General features: G+C 41.7%; 2 protein-coding genes across 2 annotated transcripts in view; one reads left to right on the top strand and one right to left on the bottom strand.

Moving 5' to 3' along the window:
- The window catches only part of LOC122811979, a 1,339,201-nt gene that overhangs the window by 1,127,944 nt on the left and 190,212 nt on the right, over nt 1-21,045 (bottom strand). The window lies entirely within an intron of this gene.
- On the top strand, nt 14,217-14,839 carry LOC122811980 (DNA repair protein SWI5 homolog). Its single transcript, XM_044084180.1, has 2 exons — nt 14,217-14,298; nt 14,455-14,839. The coding sequence occupies exons 1-2, from the start codon at nt 14,285-14,287 to the stop codon at nt 14,783-14,785; spliced, it is 345 nt and encodes a 114-aa protein (XP_043940115.1). The 5' UTR covers nt 14,217-14,284; the 3' UTR covers nt 14,786-14,839.

The following is a 21,045-nucleotide window of genomic DNA, read 5'->3' as shown; positions in this document are numbered from 1 at the left end:
ATGTTGTAGCTGAGTGCCAGGGTCCACAGCTCCAAGGTCATTCTGCATAGGGGGTATGAATGAGTGCCTCCTTGTTTGTTGATGTACCACATGACTGTGGTGTTGTCTGTCCTTATCATCAACTGGCCCTCTTTGAGGAATGGTTTGAACTTTTGGATTGCCAGTTTTACTGCCAGCATTTCTTTTAGATTGATGTGCAGGTGAAGTTGATCCTGTGTCCACAATCCTTGCACGCATTTGTCCAGCATGTGGGCCCCCCATCCTAGGTCTGAAGCGTCTGTTGTGATGGTCTGGCTTGGTTGACATCTGCGGAAGGGCAGGCCTGGGTTTGACCGGCATGCCTGAGCCCACCATAGGAACTCCTGTTTTAAGCATGGAATTAGTGGGATTTCTGTTTCTAGACTGTGTCTGTGTTGGGACCATAAATTCTTTAGGTACCACTGTAGTTTCTCATATGTAGTCTGGCAAATGGGACCAAGATTATGCATGATGCCATGAAGCCCAAGGCCTGTAGAAATTTTCTTGCTGTTAACTTGTTCAGTTTTGTTAGTGCCAAGAAGTAAAGAGGAAGTTCTTTTTGTTTTTCTGTAGTCAGGAATGCCATTTGTTGTACTGTGTCCAATTCCAAGAATGTCCTTGTTTGGGATGGTATCAGCCTTGACTTTTGTAAATTGACTGTGTATCCCAGTCCTTGTAGCAAGTAAATGACCCTTTGTAAATCTGTTGTCAGCTTGCCTTTGTTGTCCCCTTGTAGCAGGCAGTCGTCCAGGTATGGGTAAATTTGAATTGCCTGTAGTCTGCAATGGGCGATTACTGATGCCAGGCATTTTGTGAATACTCTGGGCAGTAGATAAGCCAAAGGGCAATGCTGAGAATTGATAGTGCTCTGATCCTGCAAGAAATCTGAGGTATCTTCTGCAGATTGGTCGAATTGGGACGTGCAGGTATGCCTCCTTGAGATCTAGAGTTACCAGCCAAGACTCCTTGCCCAGCATGGGAAGAAGTTGCTGTAGGGTCAGCATTTTGAATTTTGGGACAATGATGTATGTATTTAAGGTGGACAGGTCGAGAATTGGTCTCCAACTTTTTTCCTTTCTTGGAACTAGGAATAGTCTGGAGTAGAACCCCTTTCCTTGTTCTGCTGTTGGCACTCTTTCCACAGCTCTCATGTTTGCTAACTCCATTATCTGGCGTAGTAGTTTGATTTGGAGGTAGATTTGGCATTCCTCTTTTGACTGGTAAAGTGTGGAAGTGAAACCGGTAACCTTGATCTATGGTTTGTAAAATCCACTTGTCTTTTGTTATGTAGTGCCAGTTCTTTGAAAATAAGGTTAACTTTCCGCCTAGAGGAGCTGCTATTTGTTCCCTGGTAGGCGGATTTAGGATTAAGTCACTGTGGTTGTGCTGATGTAGTGGCAGTGGCTGTGTCTGTGCCTCTGTTGTTACCTTGCCACTGTCGTCCTCTGTAGGCACCTCCTCTGGATTGGTTTCTGCCTCTGGAACGTCTATTCCTGCCCCTTTGAAATTTTGTGGAGTCAGGAAAGGACCAATTTGGCAGGCCAGTTCCTGCTAAACCTTGGGGTTGAACCTGCAGGAAATCTTTAACAGTTTGAACAGATTTTGCCTTTTCTTCCATTTTCTTCATAACCTGCTGGGCAGGTGTACCAAACAAACTTGTCTTGTCCATAGGAGCATCTAGCAACTTAGCTTTAACATGATCCGGTAAAGCTTGTTCCTTTAGCCATGCATGTCTTCTTATCACTGTGCCTGTCATGGCTGATCTAAATGAAGCCTCCAGTGCATCATAGCCACATTTTAAGGAATGGTTGCTAACCTGTTGTATGTTATTTACCATCTCTAATACATATTTCTTATCAAGAGATTCATCAGTAGTTAGCTTTTTAGTTAACTGATCAAGCATAAACTCTTGGTATTGTATCATGTGAAACTGACAGTTTAAAGCTCTAGCTGAGAGAGTAGCTGAAGTGTAGACCTTTTACCCCATCTGTCTAGTGACCTTGCTTCCCTTTCAGAAGGAATAGGGTTTTAGCTGTGGTTGCGGCTACTGCCTTGGGACCCTGGGATATAGTTTCTGGGTCTGCAAGAGGGGCCTTGTAAAGGTGGTGATGAGTATCTGGCACCCTGTAAAATCTGTCTGGTTTGGCAGGGCTGGGGTAAAGAATCTGGAGCGGAGCAAACATCATTGAAAGCATCATCCACCACAGAGAGAACAGGAGGTATAGCTAAGGGCCTGTGCTGTGGGAGGTGCAGAAAGGTCCTAAGTCTTTTCTGGAGTCTGAAAATCCTGTTGCTGCCATTGGAACTGTTCTCGCATGGCATGCAAGGTTTCCCCAAAGGAGAATTCTTCTGGTGGGGAAGCAGCTGGAATGGCTTCTTCAGCATCAGAATCTTCAAAATTGGAGAAGGGAGCCTCAGGCTGGTCAGTTATGTCTGATTCATCAGCAGAATCATCAGAAGACACTGGCTCAGGGGGCTCTGCCCTAGGTCTCTTCTCTGGGGGCTGAGAGGCCCTGACTGGGTGAGATTGAGATCCTCTAATTAAAGAAATTAAATCTTCTGCCAAAGAAAGCATTTGAGAACTAGAAGAGGGCCTGGATGAGGGGTTTAACAGGCACTGATTTAGTAGTCTTGGCTGCTTTAGCCCTGGCGAAGGCCTTAATGGACATGGCTGCTGGAGGCCTAGCAGCACCACGTGCTGGGGTAGAGACATCCAAGGGGATGGTGTCTGATAAGTCAACCACCGTAGTGGGTAAAATTTCTGAGGTCGATTCAAGAATTGTAGCAGGGGCCTCAGTTGTAAGAATAGGTTCAGCTGTACTTTGAGCAGTTTTCTCGGTTTCGCCGAAACCGAGACACTCCTTGGTTTGCTTTGCCGGGTTTCGGACGAAACCGCGGATCGCAGTGTCGGTCTTTATCTTTGCGTTTTTGGGGTAGTCGGAGGATCCGACGGCATAATGTACGCAAAATCAGTACCGAAAACTGTTCTGCAAACTCCGACCGACGCCTTGAGCGATGCGGTTGAAAGAGGCACAGGCCGAACAGGCTGCTACGCCGTGGGCTGGGCCTAAACAAGGCAGACAGTAAGAGTGGAAATCTTTATGAGGTATTTGTTTCCCACAGGTTAAACAATTGTTAACTTTTTCTGACATCGGCTGAGGCAAGAAAGAGTCCCCAACGGGTACTTAGCTTTAGAAGTCTTCGTAGTATTCGGTAGAAGTAATCTCTGGATCCGACCGACCGCACTTGCGAACAGCTTCTGCTTCGCCACGCGGCAAGAAAGACTGAGGAAAATGGCGTCGGCTGATGCTTTTATACCCGAAGACCAGCAGAGATGACGTCGGGTGGAGTGCGACATCAGCCGAAGCTGGACCCGGACTTTGGAATCCGGCCGACTGCAGGGCTGCCTGACGACAGGACAACCCACTTGTTATGACTGCAGATGCATCCATGAAGGACATCTGGTCCCTATACAGCTACCAATTTTCGTGGTAGTTACATCACACGAGATTCAAGGATGAATGCACGAGTACCAACGGTACAACCTTCCAGAAATCCTGACACTGATACCAGAATACCTAACACTAATATTCATACAGTTCATGGGAATGATAATTCAGTCACACAAGAGCAGCATATACAAGGGGTAGTTGTTTTACCCGAGACAGGAAATCACAATGTTACTCCTGGGCAGACTGTCTGCTCAGCTGTACAAGCACAGAGTAGAGAACATGTAGTTGATTTACTACCTGATGAACAAGGTGCAGACAACTCTAATGATATGGTAGTTAGACCCAAAGTGGTAATAGGGAACAAATCCAACAATGAGGTGGCAGAGAATGTTAATGTCCCTTTCCCTATAGCAGTAGGACAACACATAGGAAGACAACGCTCAATGAGCAGGGGCAGGCACAAAAGAAAGGGGTCTATGGAGGATTACAATGGCCCCACACTCAAGAAGATGTGGGAAAGGACTCCACATTAATTGTTAACCTATCAAATAGGGTCCTCACTAAGCATGAAGAATATGTCCTAAATAGGGGTTTAAGTTTCATACCTACCTGTGGTGATGATGTCGTAGATTTAGTGATTGACACGAGAATGTTCACCAGAAAGACACAGTTAAAATTGGACTTTGGCATGGATGAATGTAATAATCAAGCACCACGTTTTAAAACTAATAGTACTTTTACACCTCAGTTACATCCGGTGTTAGAAGTATTTGGCAATGTCATGGAGAATGACATACATAATTTTTTTCACACACAGTCATATACGAAACACAGACATAATTTGAATTACAAACAAAGACAGGCCCTAAGGGACCTGAGGAATGACGACATGCTTACAATAAGACCAGCTGATAAAGGGGGCCCTATTGTGTTAATGGAAACAACTGACTACAATGAACGTATGACTTTACTTTTAAGTGATGATAAGTTCTATGATAACATTGATCAGGAGATAGTAGGACAAAAAATTTTTGATGTGTATTTTACACTTGATGATTTACTCATGTCTTCGAGTATTACTGAGGAGCTATACCTTTACTTTAAAGTAGAGCATCCAGTCATCCCTGTTATACAGGGGCTGCCCAAGGTACATAAATCATGCACAGACCCACCCCTCAGACCAATAGTCTCTGGGCAGGGGTGGGTGACTGAGCCACTATCTATTTATGTGGAAACTATGTTGAGACCATTGGTAGATAGAAATGAATATATACTTAGAGATAGCAAACAGTTTTTATTGGATTTGTATTCGTATACTAGTGGCCTGGAAGAGGGGAAGGAGTATGTTCTGGTCACCTTGGACATCGTAAGTTTATTTACGGTAATCCCCAATGATGTAGGTATTACATTTATACAACAGTATTTACGTGAACATTCAGATTTCACTACAGATAAAATAGATCTGATTACTTTATACCTTGAAATGGTTTTGTCTAACAATGTGTTTATTTTTGGGAAGGATTACTATTTACAGAGGGATGGCATAGCTATGGGCACATCTTGTGCCAATAGCTACGCCAACCTTGTCATAGCTACTTGGGAAGAAACCTTCCTTTATAAGTTAACCATGTTCAAGGAGTTTGTGGGGTTATACCGTAGATTTGTGGATGACCTCTTCCTCCTTTGGTTTGGGGATATGGAATCCCTACATGCTTTTGTGAGCATCATGAATTCTTCCACTGATTTTTTAAAATTTACCTTGAATAGTTCAGAGAATAGAATCTCCTACCTTGATATAGAAGTGTATAAGCTTGACAATGGACTCTTAAACACTTCGATCCACCGTAAGCTATGCCATCGTAATACATTACTTTACAGGGGCAGTATGCACCCCACACACGTTTTTCGTAATATTTTAAAAGGTCAATTTATGAGAGCATCCAGATATAACCCAGTGGATGAATGTTATTATAGAGAAATAGAAGAATTACGGAAAACATTTGCAGAGAGGGGTTATGATCAGATGCTAGTAGAACAAGTCCTGTTAGAAGTACATGAATTGCGGTCAACCAAAGCTAGACCGTATTTCTCTGAGGTCTTAGGGCAGGTGGATGAGGCATCAGACACTAGGGCTACAATAGTTGGCCCGATAGTGTCATATACCACAGATACCAGAGAGATTAAAAACATGTTTGCAAAAAATTGGGACATCCTACTTTCTCATGGTGAAATTGCTAAGATAGTGGGACCTAGACCTAGGGTCACACATAGAAATAAACCTAACCTCCAAAGATTATTGTGCAGGCCTAAGTTTGGAGGGAATAACTCATATAAGATAAAAATGAATTTGAATACTGTACCATGCGGCATGTGCAATCATTGTGTTTTTATTAATGAGGACCTTACGCTTGTGCACCCAGTTACTGGATATACGCTTTACTTCAATACTAACACCAATTGTAATAGTAGAAATTTGGTGTATTTAGCGAGGTGCAAATCATGCACCGCTTTTATATAGGGAAAACCAACAGGGCATTCAAAGACCGCATAAGGGAACATAACTATCACATCAGGAAAGCGGATTTCAATGCTCTAGCCAAGCATTGTAGTACATCAGGCCCTGAGCATACTTTTAACTACATGGTTATACAACATCTAGTTTCTGGTCCAAGAGGAGGTGATTTAATAAACAGAACTCTTGAATGTGAACTCAGGTGGATAGTTAGATGTAGAGCCGATGAACCACCAGGCCTTAATGATAAGTTTCACATCAAACCGGTGTTGAAGGGTAGAAGGGTTTATAGACCAAGAAGGTAGCTAAGGACATCTCACCTAGTTAGTGTGTATATATATATTTGCTTTTCTTCTCTTGATTTTTTATGACTGCATCCACATTATTTGATTAAATTTTTCATTTTGGTTAGATTTCTAGTGTTGTTGGAATATAGAGAGACATATATTTGTTTATAGGTACATTTTTTAGGTTACACGCTCATATTATTTTTTATATGCACAGCCCCCCTTCCCCTTTTTTTTGGATAGATCAGTTTACTCTTATTATGCATATGAGCGACAGTAAACAAATTCTTTATAGACACTTCTGTGTTGAGTTGTCATGGCATAAATGTATAGAGTATTCATTAAGTTTTTAATTGTATAAAAAGATTAGGTACAGTTGTTTGTTAACAGTGGCTTTGCACAACTCTAATATGTTTTTATCTTGTTAACATTTTATGCTCATAACATTCATGCAACAAAGCTTTATACAATTTTAAAATGTGGTTTATGTGTTTGCTGGGAATGTTTTGATAATGTTTTTAAGGTTGTTTACCTGTTTTATATAAAAGGCAATATTGCCCTGCATTTTATTTTATTTCATGTGTAAATGAAAAGCATGTAATATTGTAGTTAGTGGCGCTTTAATATTTGAATTCATGCTCCACCTATCATTGATTAGTATTAATTATTTAAATGATTGCAAACTTGTGCTTTTGTAGAGTTTGAGAAAGCCTAACGGCGAAAGCGCTTACTTGTTTGGTCAATAAAGCTGATTTTTTACCTTTGGAATAACCGACTGCAATTTCCTGTGTTGGAGCAGTATATTGGATTTACTTTGCTTTAGTTCCCTAGGATTGACTTAAAGCTCAGTACTTTTTCAACACTGAACCGTCTTGGTGAGCTTACGGAATACCTTTGTAGGTATTTGAACTGTGGGAACTGTTTATGCTTTTGCCTCAGTGCACCTTTGAAACGGGACAGTGCCAGGCCTGCCTCTGTTATTTCTTTCTTGCGCATCGACAGTACTTTCTATACACGGAGGTGTGTTTTTTACTTTGTGTGAACTTGCAGATTGCCTACAGCGACAGCGTTTTATGGTGATTTACTTATTACGTTTATATTTTTCTACGCTGTTGACTGACACTCTAGCTGCTGTATTTTTGGTGGTTTTGTTATATGGTGATGTGTTTGTATAAAATAAAGCTGCTTGAACAGAACTCACAAAAACTCTTCTCATGTGTCCAAAGTAAGAGAGTAACACCCGCCATGATTTTAAAGTCTGTTGCTATGACTACTAATGCTGAGAGGTTGAAAGGTGTACATCAAGGCATTTTAGCCAAAAGCTGATCTACACTGCAGGATGTATTTACAGAGGCAGGCCTACAACATCCTGAATTACTAAACAAAGTTTCCCATAAAGTGCTTAAATTCACAGTATACATTCTGTTAATTCCTTGTATATTTAGCATTTCTGTGTGCATTATTTTTATGTCTGTTATAGACATGTAAAATCTATGTTTACATGACATTTGTAACGCACTATGAAAATTCATACACTAATGCAATAGAAATAAACTGATAGCATTCATTTGGATTTTAATATATTTTTGTATATGTTCTTTTAAGAAACATTACTTATCCAGGCAGTTGCTTATGAATCTATCCCAATCCAAATTTCTAAACCAGCATCATGACACAGAAGGTTAAGGGCTGACTGTGCCTCAGATGATCTCAGTCCTTTGGTGTTCGAGAAGATGGATAGCAGGGGGTTTGAGTGACTAAGGTTAGCCAGCCCATCCTAAGATGGGGGGGGGGGGTGTTTGCAAGAAAGACTTACCATAGTGAGGAACCTGTTTGCTGACAAAAGCAAAGATCTGCCATCAAGACAGTGCATCAAGCCTACCATGTAGTGTGAGGTACCATGGATGGGGTGAGTGCATGAAAACCTAAAATGTTGTTAGCACTGTAGGCCCTGCTCAGTAATGTGTACAGTATATAGTCACAAAGATGGATGGAAAAAAGGGCATACAAAAAATCCTCACTGAAGTCACTCTGTACTTCTTCAACTTAGGGACAATTAGGACTCTGCTTCTGGCTATCCCCATGTATATGGGCAACCACTAGTCTGGGGAAGACAGATGTTTGGGAATATGAGAGGGGGGTGGTAAACACATTGATGGACTGATGGACTGCATGTCACTGGGAGCCAAAACACCTCTAAAACTATGACCAACTACTGACTAGCAGTCCTTGGCTTCTGTTAGTAGCTTGCTTTTGAAGACTGCACAGCAGAAGTCAAGTCATCATCTGTGTACCCTTCAATCACATATGTTTGTGCCCAGACATGTTCATTCATCCATTAGCCCTTGCCCCATATCAGCAGTATCACCAATATACATTAAAATGAGTTTATTGAATTAATGTTTAAGCAACTCAAATGACTTCTCCTTCAGTAAACCTTCCTACTCTCTTTCTACTGATTTACCTAGCAGTGCAGCCATCAAATTCCCTCTCCTAAACCTAACCAACAGATCTCAAGACCACTCCAAGAAATGAACATGCATGTCACAGATGTAATACAAGTGCTAAAATCATAAACAAAATGTTGTACAAATCATAAAATATAGTTTCTCAGACATATGGCTAACTTGAATGTCTGCTAGGTACAGCCATAACCAGAATGCTAAAATGAGAAAATTGATATCTAAAACTGAGTATTCCCTGAAAGAATCTAGGTCCCCCATATAATTCAGCTCAAAAACTCAACATCATTTCACTAGTAACCTGTCCCTATTTAGCTGGTAACACACTTCCAGGCTATCAAATTACTGTATCTTCCTAAAGTCATACAGTAGTCACGTTAAGCACCTACAGTTACAATCAGTGTCAATGGAGGTATGTCTGGAATGTGAAACTAAAGTGCTGATGAAAGCACTAGCTTGTACTTAGTTCTAGCTCTCGCTCTACACTTTGCTTTGTCAGAAAACATAGGAAAAGCACAGTAGTTCTGTGAAAGTACTGAAATGTATCAATTAAAATGTTACATTGTTTCACAGAAGGGATATGAAGTCATTGGAGTTCCATTTCTCTTTTACATTCCTTTCTCTCTGTTACAAACTGCAATAAATTCTTCCAGAATTGCATAACCGTGGTAACAAACAAGGGAAAATTAAAAAAAAAAGCATCTGGTATGAATTGTTTTCTCACTAGTTTTATTAAATTGACTGGAATACAAAGAGGTGAAAGGGGAATGGGGCTTTGTTACTTAGCAACAACCTCCCAGTTGACTTCCTAGTGCTGTTCGGCAAACAGCTTTCAGCATTAGTTGAATCCAAAGTACTAAAAAGTCAAATTCCATTTTGAGCCAATCATTTAATAACGGTAAGGGAAGAAATAGAAGAAAAGTTAAAGCAGTGGTTCTGTGCAAGTTTGTGTGTGTGTGTGTGTGTGTGTGTGTGTGTGTGTGTGTGTGTGTGTGTGTGTGTGTGTGTGTGTGTGTGTGTGTGTGTGTGTGAGTGTGTGTTCATGTGGCCACATATATAAATAAGTATAAATTTGTCGAACCACAGAACATCGACACTAAAAGGTCAAAATTGCAGCACATCTACAACTTTAAGCTCGCCAGTGTTACGTCATCTATCGATATTGCCATGCTGGTAGTGGACAGGAAAATTCACTCTCCTATCCACTGGGGGCTGGTATATATATATATATATATATATATATATATATATATATATATATATACATATATATATATATATATATATATATATATATATATGTATATATATATATATACACACACACACGCACACACACACACACACACACACACACACACATATATTTTTAGAATAAATACAGATATATGTGTGTGTGTGCATATTGCAAGTGTGCAGATGTGTATGAACAGAAGACAGATCCAAAAGAAAGGGCAGGAAGATAACACAGGGAATATGATGAAGAACAAGAAAGACAAATAGAATGAAAGAGGATGATAAGAAGAGAAGAGTAAAACTGCATAACAGCCAGGACACAAAAAGAGAATGTACTGGATACTGCATGTTTGGATTTCAACAAACTTTCTAACAATATGCTGCACAGGAAGATTTCAAGACGCTAAGGAACAAAGGAATAGAACCCAGGTTGGATACAGGTTATGTGACTAAAGACCGTTTTTTTTTTAACTTGATTCTAAATTAAATAAATGCTCCCGATTAGAAACCAAAACTGGATTTTCTGTGAAAGGCAAAGCCTCAGCACACATCCCATGCAGAGGGCTCTGCCCCCCTGTACCCCCTTTACTAGCATAAACAAGTCCTAGGTTGCAGCATGTTGAGAAATGGATTTCATGCACTGAAATGAGGAGACTACATTTCTCACTCTTTATTATACTGGCCATGTGGCTTTTGAATACATGTCCTATTTGCATCTGAGATGCCAAGGTAGACCGGGACTAGTTGCTGTAAGAGGAAATACTGGAAACAAAGAGGAATGGATAGGGAGAGCTTACCTGTTAACAAATCAACAAACTGTGGGTTGCAATTAGGACTACATGTAACCATCAATTCTTCCAGGATAATAAGCTGGAATTGAGCAGAATCAATCTATTTGCTAAAAGCGCCAAAATAAATGTAGGAACTGGGGCAGAGAGCCAATCTTCAGAAACTCCTAGTAAAGCTAACAAGGATAAGCTTATGGATGTTACCCAGAATTTAACATTCATGCACTTTAAAAGGGCAGGATTCCAGGTGTCCAAGGCTAAAATATAGATGACAGTGAACTTATGTAAAGACTACTCAAACTGTGGTTTTACACATAAATGCATACACACATGCATACATACGTACATACATGCATACATACACACATACATGAATACATACATACATACACAGCAATTAGTCCAATGATCCTGACCCCCAATGGATGCAAGGCAACCTGAACAAGGTAATGGTATCATAATTTTCTGCAAAACTTAGAGAAACATTATAAAGTAATTTTCCCATAAAATATGAGGACATTTGCCAGATCCTTTCCCCCTATAGCAGTATGTCCTTTGAAAGAAGAATGTGCTGTAACCCTAGTGTCTGCATAGATGGTCAGCAAAAAAAAAAAAAACTTCACCCTACTAGATAACCTCATCTGCAGTTAGTAAGGTCCCTCTTGAAAACAGCCTGCAACTATAACTTCACATGTATTTTTTTAAAAAAGCCTCAATACAAGATGTTTTAATTATTTATCTCTGGACTATACTATGACCATTACCTCACTACAGTCATATAATCATGTAAAACATCCCCAGACCAAATGGTTTTAAGCTTCTGCTGAACAGTTTCCCTTCTATGATGTACTTTCTTCTCAGAGTTGGAGCACAGTGACAGAAGTGCCTACACTGTGCTCAGACATTAAAAGTACCCAGTCCTTCAATACTGGAAGATTGCAGACTAAATTCCATGCTATTGCCACTTAGTAAACTCCTCAGAAACGTTGCCACTCATTTTCAGCAGTTCATTGTAAAATTTGAAATAGTTGTTTGATAGCAACAAGACTTCTAACTCGATCATAGCACAATGACCGAACTCAGGCCAAGCAAAGTTTTCTTGCCTGCTACATGTTGTTGGTCTTTTGGCTTTTCCCGGTTAGGGGTCGCCACAGCGGAACTCCAGTCCGCTAATGATTGGCAGTAGATTTTCACAAATGCTGAGGTGCCAGCTCGATGTTCAACCTTCAATGAAGGCAGGCCCATTTATGCACGTCTTTCGAACGCCCACCCAACCATGGGGAGGACATGCAGACTCCACACAGAAGGCACTCCCTGCACTCCAACTGAGAATCGAACGGGAGAACCTTTTGCTGTGAGGTAACAATGCTACCGCTGCACCACCGCGGATTGTCATATCTAACAAATGAAACTTGCAAGGTAGTGGTTAAGGAGACACTGTTACTCACTATAGAATATACACACACCATGTTACAAACTTTCTCCAACAAGACTGCAAGATTCATGACCCAACTTTCAAAAATGGGAATGCCACTGATAATAAATCAAAAAGTGGTACAGTGTCCGCTAAAGCTGGGTTACTTCCTATTGCACTGCAATGCGCACTAGTGAATGGTCCATTTCTCCTCTAGTTTCTCTTTTCCTTTAGTGACCTTAAGTAAACCTTAACTGACTAGGCTATCACAAAAACAGCCACAACAACATACTCAGTAAAGTAGGTTTCACCAGCTTGTCATATAAGCAACAAGAGCATGCATGCAGACACTACCATCCACCTTTATTATGTACACAAAATCAACATGCCAGAGAAATGCAAATAACTTAACTACTTTTACTTAAAACATTACGCAATCATAACCCGGTCATGACTTTATTGGTCTTTTAAAACACAGAAGTCAAAACATGTTATTGTATACGCAAGATGTAACAAATGCTAGAAAAGAACTATTAGAAGCAGAACTAAATAACATTAACTGGAATGTAATCTTAAATGATAACAGCACAGTAACAGCACTAAATGAATTAATCAGTATTATTAAACTCATGAAATATCTGATTTTTTTTGTAGAAGACAAAGACAATTTAAGGCAACAGCATGCCTATGACTACCACATCCATACATCCCATCAATCCATATGCAACCCCCTTTTAATACTTTTCATGAGGTCATGGTGCCACTTCAACAGTGGCAGTCATCAAGAGCCAGTGTTCACACCATTATATGACTAAACTATGGCTATCGCAAGACAACAGGCAATTACTAAAACAAAGAGACAGGGCATAGAAAAAATGGAAAACAGACTGTAGTTAATACAACTACAAGACAACAATTCCATAAATCTACTGACCTATGAAGTGAACAGAAAGCAGAAATAGCTACAAGCACAGCTAAGTACACCATATATTTAAAAAAACCCCACAAAAATCTGTCCAAAGATCCCCTAAACAGTTTTGGGACTTACTTAAAACCTTCCCGAATAACCTTAAAGCTGCATACAACAAACAAAATGCACTAAATAATAAGACGCTAAATGAAATGAAAACCCAGTCTTGTCATTGCCAATAGCAGTGAATATGTACTTCACCCTTCCTGAATCCAAAAGCACAACAGGGACCAAAACAGCTCTAGATAATCTAAATGAACTGCTTCCCTTTTGCTTTAGGTGCACAACACCAAAGCAGGTATGGTTTTGACATTTAGTCATGTACTCCAAATTCTTAAGTTTAGCTGCACAGTGTACAGCAAAACCATTGTTTCATATCTACAATTAAAGCCTTTCCACAACCATCATTTCATCCAATTGGAAAGATGAACTATTACTGAAATCTCTAAAACTAATAACCCAAGGATTTATGAGACTTTGGGCCCATTGCTATACTTTGCTCATTAGTTAAAATTATGGAAAAAAATGTACTATACTCAGCTATTGGACTACGTTTATACAGTCAGCCATGCTTTCCAGCATGGATGCAAACATGAGGCAATGAAAAAAGGTAAATTTAACAGACTTATTGTTTGTCTTTTGGCTTTTCCCAGTAAGGGGTCGCCACAGCGGAACTCCGGTCTGCTAATGATTGGCAGTAGATTTTTACGAAATGCCGAGGTGCCAGCTCGACGCCCAACCTTCACCGTTGTTTATAAAATTAAAAAGGGCACTTGAATCTGTCAACCACACTCTTGCTAAAGGAATTTTATAATGTTGGCATTTGTGAAACTGCACTAATCTTAAAGAAGGATCTTGCATAGTTCAGTCCAAGAAGAATACATCTAAAAGGGGATCCTCTCCAATGGATTCCCCCAAGGTTTTGCCCTAAGCTTACTCTCCTCCACCTTCACAAATAATGTCCCACTTAATCTACCTTCTATAAACTGTGCACTTTATGCAAACAATATTATAATCCAAAAAAGTATACTCTGTAAAACCTCCAAAAAATGACAAAATGACTCTCATTATTCAAAAATTAGTCCTCGGCTGGAGGTGGAGCTTTTAGATTCAGAAGTGTACACGTAAAGCTGTCCTAAAGCAGTATGAATTGTAGAGGGTGCGAGGGGAGATTCCATGCCTGGCTTTCAGATGAAAAAAAAAACTTGCTTGTCTACTTAACAACACAGATGGAAGTTAGATTACTGTGCAGTTGGAGCAGCTGTTTTTGAAAACAACAAATGTTTATATTATCTTCATATTCGGTTTGTTCTAGGGTACCAGCTTGGTCAATGCGAAAATGTAACACAACTTTCAAGTCTCCATTGCAGTCCCCTGGACTGTCTCGACAGAATGTTTTTTGTGAAAGCAGTGCCCAAACAGCAATACTAGAGTTAAACAGAAAACTCGATAAACTAGACGAAGAAGTCACAGCACTGGTTGCAGATGGCTATAATCCTGAGGAGCTGGACAGACACATTTCTCTTCTTCATGAGTACAATGACATCAAGGATGTGGGACAGTTGCTACTTGGTAAGCTAGCTGTAATTAGAGGAGTCTCCACCAAAGACTTGTATGCTGAATTCAGGCTGGAACTGAATGATTAGTGAAGTAGATGAAGATGATGTGGACCCACCAGCAACTTCATCACACAGTTAATATTACCTACTAGGCTGTACCTAATGGAAGCTTACCCATTGTTTCCTGGCTGCTAAAGTGATGGTTTCAGAGGGGAGCCCAGCATGATTTGTAGTTAAGCCCTTGCTTTTCCTCAGTTATGTCGATTTTGTTTTTTACATAAATTATAGTATTTGGCTTTTTGCTGTTTCAGCTAGTATATTAATAGTAACCATTAAATGTAATCCTCGTGTTAAGTTGCACACTGACTATTAAATGTAATCCTTGTTTTAAGTTGCATTCTTAGTTTACTACATACTTAAAGAAATAAGGGTACTTGTGTATTATCGCAACCACATTTGCGCGATAATACTGGTTGCTTCCCAGTGCTCAAATGTAACTGTTAATGGAGTGGAAATGTGAAGCAGTGTGTTTTCTTTCACACTGAAGGTTATTTAATTTAGGGTTAGCACTCAAAAAAATGAAAACGGTAATGTGGCTGTTGAAAAGTTTGCACTTCACTGCTACTACTTGCAATCTAAACAGCCTATACTCTATCTGAAAAGCTGAGCACTTGCTCCTAAAGCATTTTTTATACAGGTAAAGCACTCTTAAACAAAAGAAAGTACTTCATTCACCTAAATTCCCTTGAGTACCCATTTCCCTATAGGTCCTTTCTGACTCAGTTACACAGCAATCTTTTTCACTATTTCTAGCATGTCGAAGGGTCAGTTGCTGGCGTCCTCTCCTGTTCAGCTGGTGAATCTGGGAATCTTGAGGCAATGTTACAATTGCCTCATGCACACAGACAACCCTCTCCTCCTCCCAACAAATACAAATATATGCGAGAGATGCAACTATATAGCCAAACTGGAGGCTGAGCTCTCTCAGTTCAGTACTGGCAAGACCAGTCAGGAGGAGAAGGTAACCATGCACATCACAAACCCAGTCTCACATAGAACTATCACAAGTGCAAACCAAACACATAAACACACAAAAACATACTCAGAGGCGCTGATTAAAAATCTACCAAAACAACAGAGGCCTCCAAAGCAGACACCCAAGCAACCACCACCTCAAGAGATAGCACATGCAACACATAGTTCACAAAGTCAGTGTGCTAAACAGTCACAGCCCTTAAGGTCAAACAACATGCCAGACACACTTGTAATAGGTGACTCCATAGTCAGACACACTGACGTCCCGCTCACCAGACTGAACAAGGAAAAGGTCACAGTAAGCCGCCTGTCGGGAGGTAGAATCCACCACATAACACAAGCACTCAGGTCACTCCACAGCAAGTACAAATATGACTCAGTCATTGTACATGCCGGTGTGAACGACCTGAGACGTACCTCCCTGGACTACATGAAAAGAGACATAGAGGAGATCTCTGATTATGTAGCCCAGGCCAGTATGACCCTGACCCTGAGCAGCATCTTACTCTCACCAAGAATGATGCCACAGTACAAAGACAAAATGATCAGTTTTACCAATTGGCTTAATTACTGGTGTCATTCAAAGGGGATCCAATGTCTGTCTGCTTGGGATGACATGCTTGACAAGCCACGCTGCTTCGCAAGGGATGGCTTGCACCTGTCACCCCTGGGCTTCCGGATATTGGCCAAGGCTCTTGCCACCCCCATAGTGCCTTTTTTTGGCAAGGCTCAAATGACAAACCTACCTCCCTAGAAAACACAAGTGGAAAAAACTAAGGGTAATGCTGCTCAATGCCAGAAGTCTAAACCTCAAGATGCATGCCCTCAAAGCCCTCCTCAGTATGGATAACATCGATGTGCAGTGACTGAAACCTAGTTCAAGGCTCCTGAGAGCACCCCAGCACTATCAGGCTTTACCTCATATCATGCTTTCCGGCCCCAAAACTTGGACTGAACCACAAAAGGAGGGGGAGTATCCATATTCATCAAAGATACCCACACCTCCAGGTTAGTGGCAACGCACGAAGCATCGGAGACCATCCAGGTGCAACTAACCATAGGCAAAACTGCCTTACAGTTTGTAGCATGCTACAGACCACCCTCTCAAACTCAGGAACCCCCACACAGCCTTCCTGAAGACACTGGAGAATATGAATGTCTCTCCAAATACCATAACGTTGGGAGACTTCAACTACCCAAACATAGACTGGGAACATTACTCAAGCCCCAACACCCTAGACCAAAGGTTCCTAGAATTCATAAACTCAAATGCAATGGAACAACTAGTCACCATTCCCACAAGAGGAGACAATATACTAGACCTGATCATCACAAACATGGGGGCAAAATGCTCCACACCGGAAGTATATCCCTCTTTGGTAAGATCAGACCATAAATTAATCTCACTGGATATCCACATCCCACCCCCACCCCCTGCACAAAAGACCACAGTGAAGAACTTCTCAAAAGCCAACTTCACACTTCTTAAGACTGAAGTGGTATCCTTCAAGGCCCCTGGGCCAGTGGAAACCACAACCCACACTGCTGAATCCTTTGCAAATGCCTTCTACGGGCACCTTCAAGAATGCATGGATCATGCAATCCCAAATAAAACCAAGACCCATTCCCCCAAAGGCAGGCGCCCGGTCTGGTGGACCCCAGCCATAAACAAACTTTACAACAGAAGGAGGAAGCTACTACATGACAGAGCAAAATCCCCAAAAGGGAAGGCATCTCTGATCAGTACTAGCAAAAAACTACGATCACTCACAAAATCATCTAAGGCCAACTTTGAGAGAAAAATCGCAAAAGACACAAAAGGCAATCACAAGGCCTTCTTTAGCTATGTTAGAAACCTGGGTGGAAACTCCCAGATATGCTCAGAGTTAGTCCAAAATGACACAAAATACACTGAACCCACTGACATTGCCAACATTCTGGCAGACAGGTTCAGTGCAAATTTCTCCTCCCCCCCCCCAAAAGGAGAAATAACTATCCCAGCAGAGTGTAGCCTCCCTAACATCTCAGATGCCCAGGTGAGAGCCGCCCTCTCTAAAGCTAAAAACACAGCATCAATGGGACCGGACGGTGTCCCGGGCTGTGTGCTATATGAACTCCAAGAGGAACTAAACCCACACATAAGGCTGCTGTTTAATCTTAGCCTTACTACAGGATACGTACCCAAAGAGTGGCGTACGGCAACAGTAAGTACCCACTTCACAAAGGCGGTGCTTCTACGGACCCTGGAAATTACCGCCCCATAAGCTTGACAAGCCTGGTCTGCAAAGCTATGGAGAGGATCATTATGGAACTCATAAACAAAGACATTGGGGACCTACAGACATTGGATCCTACCCAATTTGGCTTTGTCAAGGGCAGATCCTGCCTTTTGAACTTGGTCGACTTTTTTGAAACAGTCACTAAGGCCATTGATGAGGGCAAGGCAGTTCACACAGCCTACCTTGACCTTGCAAAAGCCTTTGACACAATACCCCACTCGGGCATCATAGACAAACTCACCAGCTTAAATGTAAACCCATATGTCACAAGATGGGTTGCAAACTGGCTCAAGGACAGAACCCACAGGGTCAGAGTTGCTGGAGCTATGTCAGACTCTAAGCCAGTCACAAGTGGTGTCCCACAGGGCTCAGTCCTGGGACCACTCTTGTTCGGCATTTATTTTTCCGAGGTACAGGCAAACATAGGAGGATTGTGGCTGACAAAGTTTGCAGATGACTGCAAACTGGGCCATAATTGATACTCCAGCGGACACAAACATCCTTCAGAGAGGCCTCATAGAAACGGATAATTGGTGCCAGAGCCATGGCCTTAAGCTGAACACCAAAAAATGTATAGTCATACCCTTTGGGAAAAACAAGGTACCCACAAATTACCACATAGGTGGTAATCCATTACACTGGAAGAGGTAATCAGGGACCTAGGGACCCAGGTTGACAGTAACCTCTCATTTGACACTCACATTGCCAAAGTGGTTAGGAAGACCTTCTATATTGCCCACCTTATCATGAAGGGTTTCACATCTAGATCAAGAGAGGTCATTGTGCCCCTGTACTCTTCTCTTATCAGGCCAATGATCGAGTACAATGCCCCATTTGGGATGTATCTCACCCGACACCTGCAGCAGTTGGAAAGACCCCAAAAGTTCCTCACCAAGAGGATAAAGGGTCTTAAACATATGTCATATGCTGCCCAACTGAAAAAACTCCAGCTCTATTCAGTCGCATACCACCTACTCAGAGGTGACCTGTGCCTGACGTACAAGGCCATGTCCAATCTGGAATTAATGGACATGCTCCACCTCAGAAAATCCAAATCCATCAGAGCCACGAGAGCAAGAGACTTAAACCTCAACACAGAAATAAATAGGACGTGCTGGAGGGACAGATTCATAACCCAGAGGCTCCCTACACTCTGGAATAGAATCCCAGTCCATGTTAGGCAGAGCCCCTCACTGATTCTATTCAAGAGAAATCTTGACGAGTGGATGGGAGATGGTACAGTTTTGTACCTACCATAAATGTAGATGTCTGATAGGTATGCATCTGCAGTCATCACATATGGGTTGTCCTGCCTCAGGCAGCCCTTCGGTCAGCCGGATTCCAAAGTCTGGGTCCGGCGTCGGCTGATGACGCCCATTCCCCGTCGTCAGAGCGCCTGGGGTATAAAAGCGTCAGCCGACGCCATCTTCCTCAGTTTTTCTTGCCCCAGATGCCAGGTGCCCTCTAAGGAAGGCTAAATCTGGAGAAATGCAATAAAAATCCAAACATGCACAACAATATATATATATAAAAACAAATACATCACAAAAGGTTCCCCCAGCTAGCTATTAGGGGGGTAAGTACCCAAGAATACCACAGAGGGGAAGGAGGGAGGGTAAACCTGACTGCAGATGCATACCTATCGGACATCTACATTTATGGTAGGTACAAAACTGTACTGTGTCCTTCAAGGATGCATCTGCAGTCATCACATATGGGTAGAATACCACAGCCAATCTGGGGGAGGAGGAACTAAGAAAAGGATGGTGTAGCTAAGATACCCTGCAGGACAGCCATAGCAAAGCCTGCTCTGGATCTGGAATATAAAGGTAAATTGTAATGCTTGGCAAATGTATGCACCGAGCTCCATGTGGCAGCTTCTAAAATGTCCTTGGTAGCCACCCCTCTTAAGAAGGCTGTGGAGGTGGCTGTGGCTCTCGTGGAATGAGGTCTAATGTTAGTTGGTACAGTCTTTCCATGAAAGGAGTAACAAAAGCGGATGCAATTTCCTATCCATTTTGAAATTGTCTGTTTGGAAATTGCTTTTCCTTGAGTACCAGGAGCATATGCTACCAACAGCTGGTCAGCTTTTCTGAAACCTTTAGTTCTGTCCAAGTAGTAGCGCAACTGTCTGTGAATGTCCAGGGTGTGCAGAAGTTTCTCCCCTTTGTTTTGTGGATTTGGGAAGAAGGTAGGCAAGTGAATGGCTTGGTTTAATGAAACCCTGGATACCACCTTTGGCATAAATGTAGGATTAGTTCTCAGTGAAACTCTGTCCTGATGAAAAATAATAAATGGCTTCTTGCTGAGGTTATGGCCAGAAGGAAGGCAGTCTTCCATGAAAGGTACTGTAGATCTGCAGATGCTGCTGGTTCAAAGGGAGGCAGCGTTAGCTTTTCCAACATGAAGTTAAGGTCCCAAGCAGGTAGAGGTGGTTTCCGAGGAGGTTTGATGTTTTTGATTCCTCTTAGAAACTGTCTTAGGAGAGGATGAGAGAAGACAGGTGGATCAGTATTGTACTCTGCTGAAATTGCCGAAGCATGAATTTTAATAGACGACTAAGACAGACCATTGTGGAACATTTCTGCCAAATATTCCAGGATATGTGCCATGTTCATCACTGTCGTATCCAGGCCTTTGTGGTGTTCCAAATGAGAAATCTCTTCCATTTTGCTGAATATGCCTTTCTTGTGGAAGGGCGGCGAGCTTCCATAATAATGTCCTTCACTCTCTGGGATAGCTTATCCTGAGGAGGAGTCAAGATATTCTCCAGGCTGTCAGTTGCAAGGTTCTCAGGTTGGAATGTAGAGTTTTGCATCTGTGCTGTGTCAGAAGAAGTGCCCATAGAGGAAGAGGCCATGGTTTCGTACGTGACATGCTCCTTAGCAGTGGGTACCAGTGCTGTCTTGGCCAGTCCGGAGCTATCAGAATTACTTTTGGCTGCTCTGTCCTGATCTTCAGTAACACCTTGGTCATTAATGGAATTGGTGGAAATGCATACACTGTTAGATTTCTCCAGCTGAAAGAGAGAGC

This window comes from Protopterus annectens, chromosome 9.part0, assembly GCF_019279795.1.
Source record: "Protopterus annectens isolate FY-2018-M chromosome 9.part0, PAN1.0, whole genome shotgun sequence".
NCBI classification, from domain to species: domain Eukaryota; kingdom Metazoa; phylum Chordata; order Ceratodontiformes; family Protopteridae; genus Protopterus; species Protopterus annectens.
Note: the sequence above shows the minus strand (reverse complement) of the source record. Positions and strands in the feature narration are given on the sequence as shown.